Genomic DNA, 24,142 nt, shown 5'->3' with positions numbered 1-24,142 from the left:
TGGACCAATTTGGAGTGGATGTCACAGTTACATTACTGCAGTGGCATGCGCATTGTAGTGGCAGAAAACTGGGAACAGATGGATGGAACACTGTATTAGCTCTACATTTACAGCAAGACATAATATTTCTAATAGTTCTAACATACACTAAACAATGAAAAATATTAAATACACACCCAGCCATGCAAGTGCAGAGCACTGACAGTAAGCCTATGTAGCTTAGAACTAAAATACTTCTTAGACCGAGTAATCTTTTGATCAAGCTGTCAATGTTTAGTGATTATAGTGACATACAAATGTTGTTTGCATGTCATGAATTAGCATTTCTGAAATGTCAGTGGAAATATAAATATTTTCAGCTAGTTGGTTAGCGACGTAACAAAAAAATACGACCCCATATTATCGGCCACCTTACTATTTCTTTAATTACGTTAAATTTCCTTTTTCTTTGTGTTACACACAAAAGATCATAATCTTCTCTTAACTATTTACTAGAATGTTTTAGCTACCTTTCATGCCTTCTGGAGAAGAATAAAAAGATGTATCACTTTGATATTGCATGATGTCTGGTCTTGTCGCACAAGTCAGCTTTCACAATAAGCAACTCGTCTAAAACTATTTCTATATCAAATCTAAACAAAACTATTTAACTTCCATACCATACATCTCTATTAAAAATGATGGTGGGCTAGCTGAAATTGTATATATAAGAGGGGGACGTTAGCTAGTTGGGTGACTTGTTTATTTTAGCCCACGTCTTCTATAACTGCATTTTATGTCCTTGTCGTTAACAAAAGTAATTTGACAAATCTTGGAATTCAATGTCCTGGTCATGACCACCAAGTACAAAATGGTATGCGTCAAGAGATTTGTATGCCTTCACCCATTCACAGTGAGAACAGGTCAGGAAACCTCACCCTATTGCTAAGGGTTAGCTTATTGATGTTACACATCCTGACTTCTGCTGACAAACTCTTAAAATAATTGAAGAAGGCAGCCAGATGATCCATATTCCTATATGTTATTAAGAGGTTTGACAACTGTCACAAGATGGATTTTCTTTCATTGTGACAGGATTTAGAACATGTGTGGTGACAATTTCAATCTCACAGCAAGAGAGATTTACATTGGGCAGGGCTGGCCCAAATTAGGCCTGATTTTATTAACAAGGTATTTTAATTGGTCACCTTCTTGCCTAGTTAGTTTAGTATAGCCAAATGGGTAGCTCTAGGGAGAGTTTATAACCTTCCCCAGAACTATGCCTAGATACAATAATCTTGTGAAGTGTGGGACCTTATATAGGCAGGTGTTTGCCTTTCTAAATCATGTCCAATCAATTGTATTTGCCACAAGTGGACTCCATTGGGTTTCTTTATCATATCTCAAGTATGATAAAGAGATACAAGATGAATCTGAGGTCAATTTGTAGTTTCATGTTATGAGTCTGAATACTTTGTGTACGGGATTTCAGTTTTTTATTTACAATAAATATACACTAATATATACAAATATGGTTTTGTTTGGTCATTCTAAGTATGTAGATTGATGGCAAAAAAATTATGTATTAAATTATAAAATATCTATAACAAGAAAATTATTGAAACGTCTTTAAATGTGTTAGATTCAGTAGGGCATAAAATATAAGGGGCCAGACACAGTCTAGGTCTAAATACTAATGTTCAATAGAAAAGTCCATTGAGCTTGTTTTTAAGTCCTACACAAAGCTTAAACTGTGTCTGCAAAACCGGCCCAATATGTTTAATAGAAGACCGCTGTAGCCACTGATCATAATAGGGGATTCGATTTTCAGCTAACAATACCTGTAGTACCATAGTCAACCTCGAATTTCAATCTTCGATGGAAGGGGGCAGTCGTTCTTGTCTTGGCGACACACAGCCTGTAAGACAGGTCGAGGTAAAGTTGGCTTTATATTCAGAGATTCAACAAACATTCCACAGACATTCGAAGCAAACATTTAAATGTTAAAAACTACTTGTATTCTTCACTGATAACTATGACTGACTTATTTTTTTGGAATGAAGTTTTTGGAATGAAGTTTGGAATGAAGTTTCTATTATACTTTTTGAAAAAAAAAAGTTGTCCAACTTCCTGGAGAATATTTTGATCTTATAATGAAGTTTCTATGATGACATTTTAAAAAGATTGTGTTATAACTGTAATGTTCGAAGTAATTTTTTAAAATAAAATGTATGTGCATAATATTGATCAATTTAAAGGTTGTAAAGTTTGTCCAGCCTACTCCAGAATATTTTGAACTTGGAATGAAGTTTCTGTGATATTCTAATAATATCGCAATAACATTTTCAAAAAGTATGTGCATAAAACCTATGTTTGATTGTTTTATCAAATGGCTTGTGAATGTTATCCAACATAACATAGAATATTTTTACAAGTCAGTCATAGTTATCAGTGAACAATGCAAGTAGTTTTTAACATTTAAATTGTTTGCTTAGAATGTGTGTTGAATCTCTGTTGAATCTCCGTTGAATGTCTGTTGAATCTGAATATAAAACCAACTTTACTTCGGTGTAAGACTGCGCGACCTGTGAGTTTCAGTCAGGGCGTAAATACCCAACGAGAGGGTGTAACCCAGAAGTTTTCGAAAAATGGCCAGCTGGGTGAAGGTTACTGGAGTTTTGAGGAACTTTTTGACGAGAACTTCGTCGTACAGAACGCTACGTCGTGCCCTTGGAACTGGTATTTTGGGGTCTCTCGCTGGAGGCGGACTGATATATTATCACCATGAATCGCTGAAGAGGTTGTTGCGCTTTACGGTTTATGCCGACGAGGAAAAGGTAAGTGTAGCTATCATCGGTATGAGTAGCGCAGTAAAAGCTAACCCTATTTTTAATTAAGGTACTGTAGTTATTTTTGCCAGGTATTGCTACTTTCAGTGCTTGGCGAATTGTCTTTGCACTTGTATAACTGAATGAGGTCTATTTTTTTATGATTACTTCGTTATAAGAATGAAGACGATAATGTCAAGATGGGATACAACTTTAGTCAAATGCACTGTACGCGATTGTACATCTTAAGGGTGCACTTCAGTCACCAAACTCCTCCCAAAACACTGTTTTCAAGAAGTGATAATTTGTCGGAATGTGACGTCACTCGGTCCTCGAATTTTCTCTTCTAAATAAATAATTTGTTTGCAAGGTGGGACTTTTTAGCTGTAAATACATTTTAGATGTGATCAAGGTGCACCTTTTAAAGATGCAGTCCCTAACTTTTGCAGTGTAGGACGTTTAACCTCAATAATATTACCTTATAGTTGTTCTCCAAAGTTTGCATACCCTTGGAGAATAGGCAATACATGTAGAAAACATGAGTGAGCAGGCAAAACACGTCTTATTTCATATGGTATTCATATTCAACTGTAGGTCATAACAGAAAGGCACAATCATAAAACCAAACATGGCAACACAGAAAAAAATGAATTAACCCCTGTCTGCATACCCTTAGTTCTTAATAATGTGTCTTGCCCCCCTTTAGCATAAATGACAGCATGCAGTCTTTTGTAATAGTTGTCTATGAGGCCCTGAATTCTTGCAGGTGGTATAACTGCCCAATCGTCTTTGCAAAATGCCTCCAAGTCAAGCTTAGTCTTTGGTCCTCTTGCATAAACCGCACGTTTGAGATCTCCCTAGAGTGGCTTGATGATATTAAGGTCAGGAGACTGTGTTGGCCACTTCAGAACCTTCACCTTTTTCTGCTGTAACCACTGGAGGGTCAACTTGGCCTAGTGCTTAGGGTCAATGTCGTGCACAGCTTTCATACAGAAGAATGCAAATTGTCTGCCAGTATTTTAAGATAACATGCTGCATTGATCTTGCCATCAATTTTCACAAGATTCCCCGTGCCTTTAGAGCTCACACACCCCCAAAACATCAATGAGCCACCACCATGCGTCACAGTGGGCATGGTATTCTGTTCACTTGGCCTTGTTGACCCCTCTCCAAACATAGCACTTATGGTTGTGACCATAAAGCTCTATTTTGGTCTTGTCACTCCAAATTATGGTGTGCCAGAAGCTGTGGTGCGTGTCAAGGTGTAATTGTATATTGTAACTTGGCTTTTTTGTGGCATTGGCGCAGTAAAGGCTTCTTTCTGGCATCTCGACCATGCAGCTCAAGTATCGTCGTATTGTGCTCCTTGAAACAACCACACAGTCTTTTTTTACCTGAGGGTTTTTCTTTGTATCCTGAATAATTCTACTGGCAGTTTTGGCTGAATTCTTTCTTGGTCTTCCTGACCTTGGCTTGGTATCAAGATATCTTGAATTTTCCACTTCTTAATATGTGATTGAACAGTACTGACTGGTATTTGCAAGGCTTTGGATATAATTTTATATCCTTTTCCATCTTTATAAAGTTCCAAAAACAGGCCTTTCACCCAGGCTCTTGCTATCAGTTCTACTGAGTGCTGTGGCACCAACTCATTTTAAAGTGTTCTGAAAGTTCAAAACAAAAACAAACCCCACTACTGCTTGGCAGACTTCCACATTAATGATAGGACAGGCAGGCTTATAGCCCTGACTAGTGAGGAGGACAAAGGCATCGTACAAAGATGTGATCACATCTTTGTACGATGATCAGTCCAGTAAAATGTAATATTAGCAACAATTCTAAGTTATCCTATTGCTCTTAAACTGAGGTATGCTTGTTTTTCTTCAAATTAAGAAACGTTTAGCTAGCTCTGTCCTCACCTGCTAAGTAAGTGTTCAAATAACAATGAATTATCCCTAAACCTAACCCTTGCCTCAGTTGGGACTTGCACCACTTTTCTGTTTGTTTTTCCAATTAGGTCAATTGGTCCGTTGGCCTATTAAGGTCGCAAGGTGTCATACATTTGTGCAAACATTCTTTCAAAATGTGATAGTAATCTGACAAGTAGCCATCTTTTAGTCTTATAATTGTTAGATTTTCCCTGATCTATGGCATAATGTTTTCTATGTATACAGTTATTAAGCAATAACTGGATAATGTGATAGAGAAGAAAAAGGAATGTAGCACATTAGAGACTGTTATCCAGAGTACACGAGCAGTTAGGGTCAAGTGCCTTGCCTGAATGCACAATGACGAGAAGTTAATTTGCCTCTTCGTTTTAGACTTTGACCTCCTCTACGTGGTAATTCATCCTTGTGTTTTATAGGTGCTTCCAACATCCCAGCAGTCTGCCAGACGGATGCGCTTCAACCAGTTTGCCTCCTTGATTTACGATGAGGACATCTACATGACACCAAGGGATTTCCTGTTCTCAGTCATGCTGGATAACGTTGACAGTAAGTGGTTGTTTGCCGTATTGGAGGTTACATTTGCATTCAAAATCACAGAATTCACAAACAAAAGGGATATTCAACTTTGTGTGTAGACAGACATACAGACATGCATAGACAAAGTATACAAAAGCTGTGTGTCAATTAATGTAGCAATTTCTTGTAACTGTCGATCAGTCGCACGACCCACTTCAAGTCCCCAACACAGTATTTCAATAGGACTGAGGTCTGGGCTTTGACTTGGACAATCTATAATCTGTTTTGTACTGGACACATCAACTGGTGTTATTTAATGTGTCAAATAGCGTTATGTCTTACTTCTGACATTAGAAGACCCAAACGTCATTCCATATTACCTGTCCAAGTCACAAACAAAACCAAGACACCTCAAATCAGTCTGACAAGCCTCAGAAACCTCTCTTCTATATGTGAAAAAAGTAAACTCTATCAGGACTATGGATCATTTATGAATGTAGTTTCATGGGTTTATTTATAAACTATTTGTGGATGGTGCCCTTCCCAGGAAAATTGAAATACGTGTATGTTTTAAGGTAGACTAACTATGGGAAAAGGGATACTTCATGATGTGATTAATTAATAGCCAAACAGCTATTCTCTGTGGCAACATTTGGTTTGGGAGCAAATTACAAATTATCATACCGCATTGGACAATATGTCAAATTTAATTTTTTAAGCTAGTTTATATGAAAATCTACATGTAAATTTGACTAGTTTCCTTGTAGAACCCAGCTCCTCTGCACTACACCCATGTTATTGGTTTTGACCACTAATTTAATAGGCAAATCTGTTTTGCATGCCTGTGGGGCTGCCTATTGCAATACATAATGTTGGTGAAATACCTTTGCCAAGTGGTCAGTATTGTAAGTGTCAATGATTTTAGGTTTGTTATCCCATCACACAAGGATGAATACAATTATTGGCGGCGGAACTGCCATTCCCACAGCTTTAGTCGCTTGAGGAGGAAATGAACAGAACAGTGACCTGCATGCGCTAGTTAATTAATTGTTATATGGCTACATTGGCTGGACGTAATCTTCTGTGTTTTACATTTTGAACTGCTCTTTACCTCAATTTTTTTCTGCAATTAGGAAAATTACAGAAGAGAGCTTTAAACAAAAAGGTGAGTGGGAATGGGTTGGATCTTCCATTAACCTGAGCAGTACAGGCAGAGATTACCTGGTTGTTTCTGTTTGTAAACATTGTTATACTTGCAGGATGTGGATAAAATGCTGGATTTTGCCTCACGGGCCCAGGCAAGCAACAATCTGTTCAGACACTTCGGAGATGAGGGTATGTTTTAAAAATAGCCTCATGTGCTGTGTGCTCAAATCAAGGTTGCTGATGAGATGCTAATCTTTTCTTGAGCCAGATACAAATATTTTGTGTGTGTAGGTTATATGTATATATTCTATACACACAGACACTCTCACATGTGGCTCACAAAAGCATTCACCCCCTTGGACTTTGTGTTAAAACATGAAATAAAAAATTTATTTAATCAGGGGGTTTTGGCACTGATCAACACACAAAATAGCCTATAAAGTCAAATCCACATTGTTCAAAATTCATTACAAATACAAAACAGCAAATAATGAACTGTGTAAGTCTTCATTCCCTTTGCTCTGGCACCTAAATCCGCTATGGTGCAGCCAATTTTCTTTAGTGACGTAATTAGGGGAATTAGTTTCACCTGTGTGCAAAGGTGATTTCAGCTGAAAAACATTTGTTTCGGGGCGGTCCCACAGTTGGTATAACATGAACACAAAAAAATAATTCAATCCAAATCTGGAATCAGGTTATTTAAAATCATCATTAATCAGGGGTGGGATTTAAGTATTTATAAGGCATTAAATATCTAATATGGCACAACTGTCTGTGTGTCTCTGATATGTTTGTGTGACCGATTGTATGTTTTAATTTTTATTTTGCAGGTCTGTTATCCTACATTGAGTACTTGTTCCTGTTGACCATTCTGACGAGTAAGTCACAGACCCAGCTCATTTGTTAGACGATTGTACTATGTCAGAACTGTGGGTTTGAAATTGCGCTGGGGGCCAGTTAAAAAAAAAATGCACGCACTCTCCTAGTAAGAAAAGATTGCTACATTGAAACATCTTTTCATGGTTAAAAAAATATTGCGCTGTGAATAACTGTCTGAATTACTGACTAAAATTGTGTACCTGGACCAAAATAAATAGGTTTTCAGACACAAAACCAAAAATTTAATCATCAATTTATCTTTCCTCTTGGCCACTGAACACACTAAGCATATGCTAGTGTTTTACTGAAAGTGATGCTGTGAGATTTATGTAGTACTTTCCCAGAGTCCAATGAGTTTTGTGATAATATAAGTATTTTGCTTGTTTACCATAATTTGAAGGTCTCAAGCAGGACACTTTTTTTCCCCCCAAAATGCAAAGCCTCACAATTGTGTGGGGTCTCTTGGGCAGTGAGGCCCCCTGCTGCCTTGTAGCAGGTATTACAAGCAGAATTGCAAGATAGAACAAAAGTTTCGTAGGCACAAAAATACTATACACATGATTTAATAGACAACACACACCGTGGTTGCACATCAGTCTATTTACAAAAGATAATTTCATTCAGCACACCTCTTGACTATCGATGGGTGCTGCCGAAACAGGTTTCAAAACGCTCTGAAAACCTTGTGACACTGACGGGCTGAAACATAGTGTAGAAGTTTGTTTCAAAGTGGCCAAGTCACGTGATCTAAGCAAACAGTGTCGGTTACGTCATACTGTTTAGATCAGGTTTCAATCACCTATGCCAGTCCTTGAAATAAAATCCAATGAAAATGGCCAGATTTCAAGAGTTGTTTGGAGTAGGAGAGATACAGACATTACTATCAGTGTTTCAGTCAATTTGGAGAAATGGAGGAGCACAAAAAATAAGAGCCACTGTGTGGGAACATTTTCAAGTTGTTGAATTTAACCTTGTGAAATGCACTATTTGAGAGCAACAACTGGGCTAAAACTCCACCAATACAACATCAGTATTTTATATGGCTAATACTATTGGCACACACAGGCCAATTGTATACACAAATTCCAATTATTAAAATGTAATCATATAGATGTACAGTTGTATACTTTAATAGTCAAGCATCTAAGGACATTATCTGTAAAATCCTTGACATTGGTGGTTTTTTGTTAACTGATTTCCATATGTCTATGCAAACAATGCTTGTATGAAAATGCTCTAATGTGTTGTGCATTTGCAGATTTAGGAACCTTTGCGTTTATCTTCAACCACACACACAGTTGCGCTTAAGATGTTACTGCTCTTTTATTAACTCTGTAAGCTAAACATCTGTGATATGTCACATGAGTAGATACCACATCTAGCCCCACTTAACTGTTAACTTAACAATTTGCTATTCAGTGTTTAGGCCTATAAGAAATGCCAGCATATGCCACCTGCTACACCACTGAGTTTATTTTCTGGGAGTCTTCCAGTTCCATTACATGTGTTTGGCCAGCAGTCGTGAGCGTGTGATGTTTCGAGTGTATCGAAACAGTGAATTATTTTTCAATGTAATTGTTTCAATTAGCTTGTAGTTTCAGAAAGCTTTGATTTTCCCATCACTATTCATGACACATTTGAGCTGGAATAGCTAACTACCTAGCTAAGATGGCTTCAGTCAGTGGAAATTAGCAAATTAAACATGTCTACTACTCAAGCTCAAAAATTTAAAGAAGATTTAAAAAATAAAATGCTGAACAGGAACATTTACAGAAGCTCACTAGTAGCAATGCAAAGTTATTTAAAGTTACTCCGGCTAATTCCGAAGAAGTGGCTCAACCTGCCATGGAAGTTGTGGCATTCTTGCTAGTAAAATTTCATGATCTGGTGAAGGTGAGGGGAAACTGTCATTGTTTTGAATGACCCAGCTGTTTGGCAAGACAAGGTTACAAACTAAGAAAAGTCCACCATTTTACTGGACAGTTACCGGAAGACAATGAAAAGCGGAGAGAATAAACATTGTAAGAGAGGTTTACTCAATGAGTAGTGATTGTGTTTTTAGCTGCAAGCTGCTTATAGCAACAGTTGATTTTGAATGTGGATACATTTTCATAGCCACTTGAAAGAGCATGAGCTGGGCAAATCGCACCGTGCCAATATGCAAATCTGGTGGGAATTAGGAGATTGAATGAGATCTAGCTTAACCATTGATAGTTCCAGCCTGGAAGTACAGCACTGGAGGTCTGTGTTAGGCATAGTTATTGCCATTGTTTGCCATTTAGCAGAAAGAAACCAGGCGTTAAGGGGACATTCAGAGAAACTTTCTGAGGCCCTTAATAGCAATTTTAGCTATTGCCACAGATTTATTCAATAATGAGCGAACGTCTCAGAGGAATTGACAAAAAAAGAAATAATGGATCGTTACTAGTAACACCATCCATAATTTTGTCCATGATGCCACGCATTGTGAGCTGGAAGTCATTGGGGGGGTGGGTGGGGGGGGGGGGTTTCTTTGGGTTTATCAGTGTTGATGAGGCCACAGGAAAAGGTTTAAATACTCTGCTTGGGCAGCTGACCCACTTGAAAGTGAACCTTTTGTACTATTGTGGGCAGTCCTCTGATGATACACGTAATATGATGGGACACAAGCAGGAGATCCAGAAAAGTGCTCAAACTGAACAATAAGGCTATATGTGTTCCTTGCAGCAGTCTCGCACTCAACCTTGTTGTGGTTGATGCAGCCAAATCACCTATACCCTCTGTGTTTGTTTGGCATTCTTCAGCGGCTTTACAACCTATTTAGCTCCTCAGTACATCGCTGGTCAGTACCACAAAGACAGTGAAGCGTACAGTGAAAAGTCTGTCAATTACGAGGTGGGAGTGCCACGATGACCGTGTGAATGGACTTTGCTACCAAGTGCCTGGCGGTACGGATGCATCTTTCGGTGAATGTGCAGCAGGGAACAAGGATGGGGAGGCGTCACAAAGCCTGTGTAAAGGCTAGGGGTTTGTTCTGTTGTGATCTGCGAGAGTCTGGTATCGGGTAAATTATGTCAGTAAACTCCTTTAAAGCCCCAGTGTTTCAATTGAGACAGTGAAGAGGGAGAGTGAATTGACTTAAACAGTTTCTCTGCAAATACAGGCAGGGTGGATGTGCCAAAACATAGATGGATGCAAGATGAATAGCTGAGAAAATGCAGATATGACATTCCCAGTGGAGAGACCACAAAGAACAGCTTGCCAGTGAGGGCACTGAGGAAACTCCATTCACGCCAGAACAGTGCTTTATGCAAGACGTCTTCCTTCCACTGGTGGCTATAGCACTGAATGGTGTCAGTGAGAGGTTCACAACTTTAATCGCCTCCCTTTGTTTGGATTTTTATGTTCACTAGACAAGATTAAGAAAGCCACTCAAGGAGAAAATTGTTGACTCATGCAGGAACCTGGAACAATCAGGGGACATCCAGGACTTTGGGGGGCAGCTGTCATTGTTTTTCCTGGTTACATTTCTTCTCCATTAGAAATGCTGAATTACTTCTACAAGGAGAATCTGTTGGCACTGTATGGCAATTTGAGCATCAACCTGTGTTTACTCTTGACTTCAACCATTCCTGTCTATTCAGGTGAGAGGAGTTTCTCCTTAAAGCATATTCAAACATACTTGCAACCAACCATTTCCCAAGAAGACAATGGTTTAGCAATGATCTCTATTGAGTAGTCAAAGACAAAGGACAGCATAGTTAGATTCTGATTGCAGCAAGAACTACTAGAAAGATAAGCCAAAACTTATGAGGAATAAGTAAATCAAACCCTACACTTTTATCTGTCAAATTTTGCTAGCTACTAACCTGGTTACAAAGCAGATAAAAGGAACTTGGAATCTGACTGCAGGACCTTTTTCATCAATGTCTAGTCACTTGATATGTGGAAAACGCTAACTGTGGAAGGAGTTAGACTGAAATAGCATGAGTGATAATCTGTACAAAACCTTGAGTCACAACTGGGAAAAGCATCTCTTTCAGTTCTTACACCTTTAATTTCTCCCACAGGTGATATTTTTTTTTTGCCTCACACATCTGCCTGATCCCACAAGCTTACATTTAAACACTAGACCACATCCATATTTCATGGAAGTGCACTGTTAAACGGTAGCCGGCTCCAAACGTAAGCCTTCTCATCACGACCAGACTGATCTTCATTTAGCATTTTAATGTAAACTCGCAGGATCATGTGGCTTTGCAACGCTGGGGGATTTGGAGGCCTGTGTTTTGTGTAGGCTTACACCACCTAATGTATGTATCGGTTGTACAATTTGACTTACTAAATATTAGAAAAAATATTTTGTACACGTAATTGAATCAGACATGAAGAGATGTACCCAGTTTTATTTGAAGAAATTCTAAATGTCTTAAGGAATACATGAAAAGAATGTGAAAAGAACTAGTATCACATTGTAGCGACCATTTCCGTCTACATCATTTAAATCAAAACCTATTAAGGGGAGTGGACTGTGAGTAGTTAGGTTTTACCATATAAGGAACGTAATGAATAGCTAGAGGGGTGTGGCCCAGTCCTGCATGCACACAAAACCAGACTGTCTTAGCTAGATACCAGCAATTCTTCTGTGGCTATATTGTAAATTAAACTTGCTCGTATACTTGACAAATGGTGTTAAAAAGCTAGATTCTCTGCCTTTTTGTTTGCTGTGGGATTTTACACCAATATATGGGAGCCCTGGCTATGCCTTGTCCTAATGGGAATGGCAGTTAAGCTCCACCCAAGGACCCCACCCAGTTTTTAGGTAGTTAGGTATTTTTTTTCCTGCTTTTGAGTAGAGCTTACTACTATAACTGGAGACTTCTTGCAATTCTAACCTCCATGCGGGACAATAAATGGTGTCCGTGAGTTAATCGGACATCTCACAGTATCCCTGTAATGTCTTTATTCAAGATGTTGTCTGGTCATTAGGGATTTGACGATAGACGATTTTAGTACTAATCACGATAGAAAATACTCACGATTATGAAACTGTGGAGAAATTCCATAATCGGGATAATCATAAATCAAGATAATCCTCACGAGTGACTTGGAAAAAGTTCTGCCAGTCGCTGAAGTTTCCCTGACTGTTTTTTTGTGCGCACATCGCCTCTCACATTGTGCTTATGCCACTAAACATCCTCTGCAATGTATGGTCAGAAGCAGAATGGTTTTGCTAGCGTAAATAGAATAATATTGTAAATTACAATAAAAATATAAATTAAATTCTTAAATGTCATTGAGTTGAGATTGTAATGATAAAGAATAAACTAGTTTTCCAATTTCTTTCCAACAGTACTAGTCTAACTACACTTATTAGTCTAGAAAAAAAGCTTCTGATCACGTTTCCACTTCCTGCTATATACAAGACCTGTCCTACGCAGTTGAAACCATGTTGAGCTCAAACAAACCAATGATATCCTAGAAGAACCTGTTAACTGCAAATTGTTGAAAAATGAATATGATATACATTATACACACCTCTTTCAATTTTCTAATTATAATTTTGTTTATATTGTAGGATAATTGTTAACGCTTCCCTACTGAAAGTGACTAGAGAAGACCGAATATAATTTGCGCAGGCCAAAATAACACTATCTACATGATCTACACAATACATACGTGGGGTGTCTGATGGCAGGCTAATTAAAATGAACGTCCCTCAATAGTCAGCAGTGTTTTAGGCTATTTATTACGATGGAGAATGATACAAAGAATAAACTAGTTTTCCAATTCCTTTACAACAGTAGGCCTACTAGTGTAACCACTACACTTAGTAGCTTACAAAAAATATTCCGATCACGTCTCCACTTCCCGCTACAGTATAAGCCAATATACTGTCAATGAAGCTGGCAACCATATATATTTAGAGATGTACGTTATTAGAGTAGTTAGTTAATTATTTAAAACCTTCTTCTTTGATATTTTATTGTAATTGCCTTTTAAATGCACAAGAACAATATTTATGTAATGGAAGAATATCTGATCAGCCGTTTTGAGATAGAAACCAGAGTTGTTATTGGGATTGTTATTAATCGGAATAAAATTGTAAATTGAGATAATTTGGGCCAGGATAATGGTGGAATGAAATTCTCATATCATCCCACCCCTACTGGTCACCGGCAATGTTGTGCTTGAATCATTATCTCAAAAGGCTCTGATATTAACCTTGTGGAGTGGGCGGCAATGTAATGACTACTCATCTTGGTGTTGCTTTCTTTTTCTTCACCTAGATGAGTTTGTCATGTTTTCTAACTGTTAATGCATTGTTGTTTCAGAGCCAGACACCGGATTTCATATTGCTTTTAAAATGCTTGATATTGATGGCAATGAACAGGTGGATAGAAAAGAGTTTATGAAGGTACGTTTTAAGGAATATTTAAGTGTTTCATAGATGTTTTTAATTTTTTTTGTGACGTGCTTCTAAAGGAATTTACTGTGTTCCATATTAGACTGTATTGTATAAAATCATGTAGCTCTATTTCAAGTATTCACAATGATACATTGTAAAAGTTTCCACCCCTCACTACAGTGTTTCCCAATTCCATTCCCTAAGTACCCCCAGCAACTTTTTGTGCATTGGTAACAACAAAAATGTGTAATGCTGGGGTTACTGAAGGAAGTTTGGAAGCACTGTCTTACGTGGTCGTTTCCCAATTTGAGGTTTTGAGGTCGATGCTCCAACAAATATTGTAAGTACTATGAAGTCTTGACGCTAGAAAATAGTTGAATGTTGCATGGCCAGTACCTCAAGTCTATACCACATTTGTTTCTTTGTAGCAGTTTTTCACACCTCAATTGTTTCGTTCTGTCAAGTCTATTCTCGGACTGAGGTACCACATTCTTTCTGCTGAATCTTTTAATCATACATTATTTGCTAAGTGGCTTCAACTCAGTAAAATTAGTGTAGGACAAAAACGAAATCCTGTGACTGATACATTTACCTACCAACTCAGTTTCAAGTCCATGATTTGGAACAGAGGTTGGTGTGGAAATCAGCAACATTAGAAACAAAGGTTGGTTGGTTGGTTGTGTGTTCCTAATGGGATGATGAGGTCCAGAACATGCATCATTATGGCATGCACCTATGTTTTTCCCCATGACTAAATTGTGGTTTTAGGGGCTAGTTAGACCCTCCATCCCCTTCAAGCCTATGTGCAACAATTCAGCCTCTTGAGCAGAATGTGACAATGGAAGGCACTCTTATAATATGCACTGTGCCAAGGAGCTGGTTTGGGATTTTGGCTGAAAAGACTAGTTCCACACTAAACAATGACGAGAATTAAGCCTGGGTCTGTGTAAGGAAAGTACAGGATCACATGATGTCTAGTATTTAAGATGCAAGGTGATTTGTCAATCAGTGGTTCTGTGCTGTCCAACTGCCGAACTGTCTTTTATATTTGAGTGTGGCATTATAAGTAGTTGGTAAACTTTTCACAAATGATAATGAAATTCTGTTATTGCTGACGTTTCTTGGATGATTCAGAGGTAGGTTATTAGTGGATTTAGTTAGTTTTGCTATGACGTTCTCTCACTGGTGTTACAGTCTTTAGGTTGTTTACCATCTGCCTTATAATGTGTATTGTTGCTGGATTTGTTTTTATGATGAAGCTCAACAAAATCTTTGGGAAAATAAAAGAGAGCATGACCAATGAAGGTGCCACAGACATGGTAAGTTTAAAGAAGAATAAACTTCAATAAGTAGATAGACATTTTTTGGGGGGGGGTACTCCCAACCTTGCCATCTCTTTCATTGTGCAATGATTTTTACCTGTATTTCAAGCATGATGGGGCTTAACAACAGAGATGCGAAGTGTTGACTGTTGTCATCCTCACAGAAACCTACAACAGAGAGGGATGGTGTGAGTACTACACTGCAGGCCTTTTTTTTTGGCAAGAGTGGTGTAAATAAGCTTCAGTACAAGGAATTTTGCAGGTAAAATATTTGTGGGTTACTAGTGATTGTGTAAAGAATATTTGACAATTACATTGTGGTAGGATGTTGCCATTGCCTAATAATTTATATAGTATTTCAATATAAGTGTGTGTGTGTATAGTATAATTGTACATATATGATATTGGTACCTACTTGTATTGTGTTCTCCAGTCCCAGGCAATTCCCAGCCTTATTGGCTACTATGTAGTGTTTGTGCTAAGACTTAGAGCCCTCTTTGGGATGTTGAAATGAACCTAGATTCCTCAGTAACTACTTTAGATGGCATGATAATTTAGAAATTGGACAGTTTAATAAACAAGACACATTAGGTCAAAGCCACCACTGCTTGAATCCTGTATCATGTATTCCAGAAGAAACCGCAAATATTTTGTAACCATGTGCTAGAAAGTTTGCAGCATGATGTTATGCTGAATAATTTTCATTGTTAGGGCCAGAGGCCCTTGTTAAGGACAAGTATGATAGTATTAATAGAGGTCCTTGAGCAACCCCTGCTTCTCTTTGCAAGAAAGCTAAAATATAGTGGTATAGTGGAGTGGCTCCGGAATGAGTGGCTGGGAAATGTCCTTAAATGGCCTAGTCAAAACCAGGACCTATATACTATCAAAATGTGTGGCTTGACTTGCATTGAGGAATCTTAAAGAATCTCTAGTCAACAGTTTTGTAAAGAAGCATGGTTAAATTTTGCTAAATTATATTTGTATTATTATTATGATGTTGATGTGCAAAGTTAGTAGGGACCTATTCCAACACAGCTACAGTGGGGAGAACAAGTATTTGATACACTGCCGATTTTGCAGATTTTCCCACTTACAAAGCATTGGCTAGGCCACTCCAGGACCTTGAGATGCTTCTTATGGAGCCACTCCTTAGTTGCCCTGGCTGTGTGTTTCGGGTCATTGTCTTGCTGGAAGACCCAGCCATGACCCATCTTCAATGCTCTTACTGAGGGAAAGGTCTCGCGATACATGGCCCCATCCATCCTCCCCTCAATACGGTGCAGTCGTCCCATCCCCTTTGCAGAAAAGCATCCCCCAAGAATGATGTTTCCACCTCCATACTTCACAGTTGAGATGGTGTTCTTGGGTTGTACTCATCCTTCTTCCTCCAAACACGGCAAGTGGAGTTTAGACCAAAAAGCTCTATTTTTGTCTCATCAGACCACATGACCTTCTCCCATTCCTCCTCTGAATCATCCAGATGGTAATTGCAAACTTCAGACGGGCCTGGACATGGGCTGGCTTGAGCAGGGGTCCTTGCGTGCGCTGCAGGATTTTAATCCATGACAGCGTAGTGTGTTACTAATGGTTTTCTTTGAGACTGTGGTCCCAGCTCTCTTCAGGTCATTGACCAGGTTCTGCCATGTAGTTCTGGGCTGATCCCTCACCTTCCTCATGATCATTGATGCACCACGAGGTGAGATCTTGCATGGAGCCCCAGACCGACGGAGATTGACCGTCATCTTGAACTTCTTCCATTTTCTAATAATTGCGCCAACAGTTGTTGCCTTCTCACCAACCTGCTTGCCTATTGTCCTGTAGCCCATCCCAGCCTTGTGCCGGTCTACAATTTTATCCCTGATGTCCTTACACAGCTCTTTGGTCTTGACCATTGTGGAGAGGTTGGTGTCTGTTTGAGTGTGTGGACAGGTGTCTTTCATACAGGTAACGAGTTCAAACAGGTGCAGTTAATACAGGTAATGAGTGGAGGGCTTCTTAAAGAAAAACCAACAGGTCTGTGAGAGCTGGAATTCTTACTGGTTGGTAGGTGATCGAATACTTATGTCATGCAATAAAATGCAAATTAATTATTTAAAAATCATACAATGTGATTTTCTGGATTAGATTCTGTCTCTCACAGTTGAAGTGTACCTATGATAAAAATTACAGACCTCTACATGCTTTGTAAGTAGGAAAACCTGCAAAATCGGCAGGTTATCAAATACTTGTTCTCACTACTGTATATCTACTGCCAAAGGAGCTTCTTTAAGTATTAAGTTGGGGCAGAGACTATAATAATAATAATAATACAAAAACAGTGTGTATAATGTGTAGATAAGCATTTGAATGCATGAAACTGAGGCATTGACATGACAATTTCAAACTAGTTTAAGGGGGTGTACACTTTCTCAAGAGACTCTAGGTCAATGTCTCTACTCCGGATGTCTCTAGGTTCATGGAGGACCTGCAGGCTGAAGTACAGGAGATGGAGTTCTTGCAGTTCTCCAAAGGAATGGACACCATGAGGCGGGAGGATTTTGCGGAGTGGCTGCTGCACTACACCAATGAGGAAGCCAATGAGGCCTACTGGGAGAACCTGAGGAAGAGGATCCCTACAGGCCAGGTAAAAAGAAAATGGGTTTTGTTCCAAAACTTTCCAAAAATATTTCACCCTTGTTTGAGTTACTGCCTGCTTTTCTGGTGTGTTTTGGATCATTGGAGTTTATAGTTGACTCGATGTTGGCAAGTTGGCACAGAGGCAGCAAAGCAGTTCTAATATTCTTTTGTCTTGATATTCTTTTATGAGAGGCTTCCTCCTTCCGACCTCTCATGTAAGCCAATTTATTGAAGTCTATCTGGCAGTTGACTCATGCTCTTTGACAGATTGTAGCAAGTGTTTGACATATTGTAGGAAGGGATGTTACTTTTCTAAGCATGCTGAAGTATATCAGCATCTTTTGGTCAGCTCTCTGGTTGAATTTGGTGAGATTACCAGTTGTCTTGAATTATCTCCATTTTGTAGATCTGCCAGAAAGTAGAACAATGTACTTCAAATTGCTTGGAAACGGTTTTGTAACCCCTCCTAGACTCAAAGGCATCAGTAGTAGTTCCTTTGGGGGTCTTTGAATTTAAAAAAATTTTTATTTGCATGTTGTTACCACACATTCTTCTGGTTATGACCAATCTTCAAAAGGGTGTGTACTTCTCAGGTGGTGTACTTTTTCACCTGACTGTATTTGTCTTTTTCGAGGTCTCTGACTGTATGATTTCTTTTGTACAACTTTGTAATGTCTGTTCTTTTCCAGAGCATTACATTTGACGAGTTCAAAGAATTCTGTCTCTTTGCCAACAACTTGGAAGACTTTGCCTTCTCTGTGAAAATGATAAATGAAGCCAACCAACCTATTGGAATGGGTATGTTTATTTTTAGAAATTTAAGTGAATTTTGTTAAATATTAAAATTGTACACATTCAAATCACTAACTTTGTACATTATCCTGATAGTTTGTTTCCCTTTCATTCTCTGCAGTCCAGTTTAAGCGTGCTGTGAAGATTGCCACAGGGCATGACCTCTCGGAGAATGTGCTGGACACTGTGTTTAAGATATTTGATCTAGACGGCGATAACTGCTTGAGTCACAAAGAGTTTCTAGGAGTAATGGAGGACCGAGTACTTCGTGGTTTGAAGGTAGAGGGAATTTATTTGTCGGGGTTGAAAATCTTACGTTAAGTCCTAAAAGGTGTTATTCAGTCTTGAGAGAGACACTAAACACAAACCTTTCGGCAAGTCAGTTAATTTCTTACTGTCATTGTGATTTGACTCTATGAGTGGTGCTACAGAAACAAAATGTGGCCTGAGGCTACATGACTTTATTGAACTGCCCTGTTTAATCATGTTGACATTTTGGAGGCCAATTTTTATTTTCAGAATGTGTGCTCAGAAGCTTTAACACGGCAGTAGCCACATTCCTCTAGATTTTATCACTATAACATAAAACCGGAAAGAATGTTGACGTAATGATTTGTGTTCTGTTATCTAATTAGGGACTCTCAATTCCTATTAATGAAGTCCAACAATTTGTAATTGACGCATTTTAATAATTCTGGGATTTGTGGTCAGTAATTGTAAACATGTTGAGCCAACACAGGTCTCTGAAAAGGCTGTACTGTCTTGTATGGGCTGATATGTGTCCGATTTAATCTTAACTACTCACTTTCAAACTTTTAATTTAATGGATAACTGAGGTATGATAGTGATTCTACTTAAAAATGACATGTTACACAGCCAGCCCAAAACGAGAGATTTAAAAAACAAAATGTTTGTTACTCACGAAAGTCCCAGACTTCATATACAGCTCTTGAAAGAATTAAGAGACCACACTGCACCTTTTTGTTTCCTTTCCAAAAAAGTTGGATAGGAAGGTTTTGAGTGAGGAACAGAAGGGTTAAAAATAAGAGACCACTGCAAATTTTACGCTTCTGTTGCTCACTCAAAACCTTCCTATCCAAATATTTTGGAAAGGAAACAAAGCTGAGCTGTACAACTAAACTGGCTGTGCTAAATTTGACTTTGTAACTCCATTACATAGGCAAATGTTGAGTTCAAGCCAGCTACATGACACGATTGGAACTGGAAAGTTAACAGTATGTGATCTGTGTTTTAACCCAGGTGCAGCCTCAGCGTGGCCTCACAGGTTACTGGAAATGTGTGAAGAGGGAGACACTAAAGGGAGCTCAAGAGGCGCTCCGGGAAACAGGAAGCCCTTTCTGAGGCACTACACCATTGGATTAAGTGTTCACTGGGTTGATTTCACTGTAAAGCATTGATGGCAGACCAATAGATGCCAATTAATACATTATATTTGCTGACAGAATATAAACTAGATCCAATTAGGGATCCAAATCAATGAGCGATTTATTTTTAAGAAAATATTAATACATAATTTATGGGTGAGGTGTTTGTTTACAATATTTGACAGATTCTTATTCAAAGAATGTGATGCTTGGCACCAGTCTATGCACACAAGGCATGAGAATGTAAGATTTTTACATTTATTGAATGTTTCTTGGCACTTATTTCCCTCATGCATGTGGTTTACTTACTGTGGTATTCTTTTTTTATTGAAATGTGAATGTTCTTAACTACTGAGTCATGACAAGTCACAGAAGTGAGACTAGTTATGTTTGAAATACCTAGAAGTCTTTCTTTCCCTCAACATGTTGCTAAGTACAGATGCACTCTTATAGGTACCCTTCCAAATTGTTTATTTCAAAATGTGTTTACAATGACAAACGCTTTGTGTTAACTGTACAGCATCCAAAAAAATAAATCCAAACTGAAACGAGCTCACCTGTGGCAAGTTGCATTAATATTTGTTCTAAGTTTCAGACGGAAAATATTGAAAGCTTCTTTCCTCACTTAAAACATTCCTTTTCAAATGTTTTGGAAAGCAATGAAAAAGGAGCAGTGGCCTCTTCATTTTTTTTAGATTTAACATCCAAGACTCACAAAGCCTAACAGTAATCGGTTTTCATTAGAACGATACACATGATCTTTTAACAATAATGAATTTGGAAAGTATGACAGGTTATGTAAAATGTACTGTAGTCTGCCTAGTAACTACCCATACTGTTGAATACTTCATGTAGGTTTCCAGTCTCTACTGGAAGATTGTTCAACATTTGCAATCACATGCTGTATTTGCCAAAAGTTTGTTGATTTCTGTCAGTCAGCATAATGTTTGAATTCCCCGTTTCGCATTGGCTTCCCCCCAAATGTAAATATGAACTGCCTTGAAATGATCCATTATAGTACTTGTTACAGTATACATAGACCTATTTCAATGTTTAAAAAACAAAACCATACTTCCTTGTATTAAAAACTGAAAATAGGCCTACTTATCAATTTCACCCTTGTTTTAAATTAATACACTTTCATCATGAAGCCCTTGCGATTTGCACAATATATTTGCCAGCTTGCCATCAAATTTCAATCATTAGCAGGTGTCCATAATTATACCACCAAAAGGGAGGCAGACAAAGAAAAACAACAAACGCAATGACTATTCTGTAATTTATTAGTTGACCCCATGTTAAGATCACATTTGAGTATGTGGGTTAACCATTTAAGCATGTGGTGTGGGAAGAGTTCAGAAAGTAAATATTAAAGACAAACAACCAACTTCTGTCATGGATGAAGAAACAGTGACTGATGCCATAGGTTATCAGTGAGTACAACATTTATAGCTACAATACAATAAAATTACATAGAGCACAAAGCCATCTTTGGTCTTATTACTATAAACTCATACATATAAATTTGTATTGTATCAAAAATAGAAATTACATAGTCATTGAAAGTAAATTCACATTTTTGACATATATGTAATAAAGGAGCATACATAGGAGACATTTGAATAACGTTTTTATACCTTGGCTTTTTTAAGATCCTACTGGTTTTTCCTTTTTTTTTTTTTCCTCTTTCTCCTGTCCCAATATTTGCATGGTTCTGGCAACCAATGGACTTTCAATATCGGTATCATTTACTTGTATGACAGTATGCAACTAAATATTTTAGTTTAATAGAATATATAGAAACATATGAAATGTTGAGATTGTCATATTGAAGAACAGACCTGTGCTTCCAATCCTGGGCTTTTAAAACAAGGCCTCACGAGTAGCCTCTTCTGCTGCATTGGACATGGAGAATGATGTGTGTGGGATTTTCCGTAGTTTAAACTTAATACTAAACCCTGCGGAGAAGCCCCGCCCAGACAGGAAAACAAGTTGCCTTCTCTTGGACAGATGGTTCTAGTTCCCTCCCAACATTTTCTGTTGCCTCCTGGGTTGCATGGTAACTTTATTTTTTCGTGCTGCACCTTTGAGGCACACGTGATGAACTGCAGGCAACTGGACCTTCTGGGTGATATATATAGATCAGGGAAGTGCTTTTGAAGTGTTGTTTGACCCGCTGTGGAAAAAGGGGATTATTAAAACTTTCATTAAAAACAGAAACACTTCACTATTGTTACTAATAAGGAAAATATAAAGTCGTCACCCGCTTACCTTTCACTTTGATTAAACTGGGGGGTCAGGGGTCATTCTCCTTCTTCACCGTCACGTCACCGGCAAGAATGGTAGAGATCTCTCCTTGCATGAAGGCCCAGGGCACGGTGGATCCGGCCAGAGGGCAGCGCTCGCCACTGGGGCAGTACACTTCTCCGCCGGGGCCCTGACTGCGGATGGAGCCACGCGTGCACGGGAAGCAGAACTTATGGTGCGGGACAGACGGGCACTGGACAAAGTGAGTGTCCTCTAGACGCTCTCGGCAGAGGGTGCAGCAGAGCAGGGCACTGCTCCCGGTCTCCCCGGCACTGGTGGTGCTTGGCCCCCCTTGGGCACCCTGGCTCATAGATGCCTGGGAAACCGAGGCAGAGGAGGGACTGCCACTGTTAGGGCGGCCGGGTGCGGAGGAATGGGCCGAGGACATTCCGGGGCCGTCTCGGGACATCTGACTAGAGGTCAAGCTGTCGGCCACTCCCATGAGTGCCGAAATAGGTGAGGGCTGGCTGTGGGAGCGGGCTGGGCCATCCTGAGGGTTGGGCATGCCTGAGCCCAGAGGCTCCATGCCTGGATAGGCACCTCGAGGCCATGGCTCCCTGGCTGGATGATCCCCCATGGGTCTCACTTCACTCTCTCCATTTTCTGAGCCCGGGGATGCTTTGCGACGCCGCGCAGTGCCTTTCGGAGGTGCAGAGCGCCCTCCAGCCACTGTGGACATGCCGGCATCTGGATAAGCCTGTGGGAGGACCTCCGGGATCGGTGGCTCCTTAAACGAGCGTACGCCATCGCTCAGAAGCTCCGTGAGTGCACGCCAGTCCCCAGCACCCTGCCGCCTCTCGTATTCCACATACCGCAGCCCTGAGTTCCCCGCTTTGCCGGCATCTTTGTTCGAGTCACGGAACATCTGCCTGATCAGCTCTGGGATGCCGGAGAACACTATTCCAGAGCCACTAGGGTACTCCACAAACACCTTCAGCTCAAACTCTGGCCCGGTACCAGCTTCAAACGCCAGGATGCGGCCCACCAGGTTGTGGTCCTTCCTGAAGCGCACACTAAACGGAGCACAGCCACAGAGGGTCACCAGGACATCTCTTACCGCTTTAGGACGGTTGGGCCAGCCCTCTGCCCGGCTTCTGGCACTCTCCGCCAGCTCAGCCATGACCTCCCCATTCCTCCAGCCTGCCTCCAGACCCACCAGAGTAGAGGCACCAGCCCCCAGTGACAGGGCTGACACTACCTGACGCCTGCCTACATCACCTATTATAGGGCCAGAGGAACCAGCCATCTGTGGGCCTCCAGATCTGGCTGCTGAAACAGGGGCCAACAAGCCATGAGGAGGCCCCACTAACCCCTGGGCTATCAAAGCATGGGGTATGGTCCCATGAAGAGCAGGTACAGCCCCAGACATGGCCCGTCTGGTGTTGGGGCTCTGCCTGCTCCCCTCTGACATACTCACATCCTCAGCTCTGTGCAGACCGTTGGGGAGGCGTGGGGAAACACCATAATCTCCCCTCCCCCTGTCTAAACGCTCTGCGTGCTGCCTCCCTCCTTCCATGGACCCACCTGAGATGGGTTTGCCTTGCTGAGGGCCAGGGGACCTTCCATCCAAAACACCGTGGCTGCTCTTCAACTGTCTGGCGGTCTCAATTAGGAGCTCGATCCTATCTGCCCCATCGTAGTTCACGCATCCCCGACAAACAGCCTCGCTGAATTCCCACAGCATGGCCCAGGGCATCTTGGGCAGATCGCATAGGTAGCACCATTGCCGTCTAGAGGATGCCTGCGAGGCGGAGGACATATTGTTTACAGGCCCTTGCACAAACTTTCTTGAGCGGTCAACGCGTTACAGTCTTTGCTTTTCACAGATTTTTCAATATTCCGTCACGTCGAGCACCATACCGCGATTTTGTTGTAAAAAATTCAACTATGCTTGAAAATCTTTTGTTGATTGCTGGTTTTAAAAGTTAACTACGTTTTCTTTATCGGTCTGCCCGTGTCGTTCTGTCTGGGAGGAAGTAAAATGTGTTCAAGACCCCGGATACACCTATGCCGCATTGCGGTTGCACTCTGGGAG

At 40.0% G+C, this 24,142-nt stretch overlaps 2 protein-coding genes across 2 annotated transcripts; one reads left to right on the top strand and one right to left on the bottom strand.

The window, feature by feature from the left end:
* The first annotated feature begins 2,567 nt into the window (after positions 1-2,567).
* On the top strand, positions 2,568-20,352 carry micu2 (mitochondrial calcium uptake 2). Its single transcript, XM_010864859.5, has 12 exons — positions 2,568-2,816; positions 5,173-5,302; positions 6,406-6,437; positions 6,532-6,607; positions 7,249-7,296; positions 13,612-13,694; positions 14,945-15,004; positions 15,172-15,269; positions 17,459-17,630; positions 18,313-18,421; positions 18,537-18,694; positions 19,676-20,352. Exons 1-12 carry the CDS (start codon positions 2,628-2,630, stop codon positions 19,775-19,777), a joined length of 1,257 nt encoding a protein of 418 aa, XP_010863161.1. The 5' UTR covers positions 2,568-2,627; the 3' UTR covers positions 19,778-20,352.
* Positions 20,353-21,062: 710 nt separating this feature from the next.
* Positions 21,063-24,097, bottom strand: LOC105006369 (interferon regulatory factor 2-binding protein 1-like). The gene is made up of 2 exons (XM_010864858.5): positions 22,072-24,097; positions 21,063-21,976 (listed from the first exon to the last, which is right to left on the bottom strand). Exon 1 carries the CDS (start codon positions 23,864-23,866, stop codon positions 22,097-22,099), a length of 1,770 nt encoding a protein of 589 aa, XP_010863160.1. The 5' UTR covers positions 23,867-24,097; the 3' UTR covers positions 21,063-21,976; positions 22,072-22,096.
* Positions 24,098-24,142: the final 45 nt, after the last annotated feature.

The sequence above is a fragment of the Esox lucius genome, chromosome 7 (assembly GCF_011004845.1).
Source record: "Esox lucius isolate fEsoLuc1 chromosome 7, fEsoLuc1.pri, whole genome shotgun sequence".
NCBI classification, from domain to species: domain Eukaryota; kingdom Metazoa; phylum Chordata; class Actinopteri; order Esociformes; family Esocidae; genus Esox; species Esox lucius.
Note: the sequence above shows the minus strand (reverse complement) of the source record. Positions and strands in the feature narration are given on the sequence as shown.

What these genes read in the sequence shown, in the direction of transcription:
- LOC105006369 (XM_010864858.5), bottom strand. Translation starts at nt 23,866, where the DNA reads ATGTCCTCCGCCTCGCAGGCATCCTCTAGACGGCAATGGTGCTACCTA.
- micu2 (XM_010864859.5), top strand. Translation starts at nt 2,628, where the DNA reads ATGGCCAGCTGGGTGAAGGTTACTGGAGTTTTGAGGAACTTTTTGACG. An exon ending in TTTATGCCGACGAGGAAAAG is followed by an intron (nt 2,817 to 5,172) that starts GTAAGTGTAGCT and finishes TGTGTTTTATAG; the next exon opens with GTGCTTCCAACATCCCAGCA. An exon ending in CAACCAACCTATTGGAATGG is followed by an intron (nt 18,422 to 18,536) that starts GTATGTTTATTT and finishes CATTCTCTGCAG; the next exon opens with TCCAGTTTAAGCGTGCTGTG.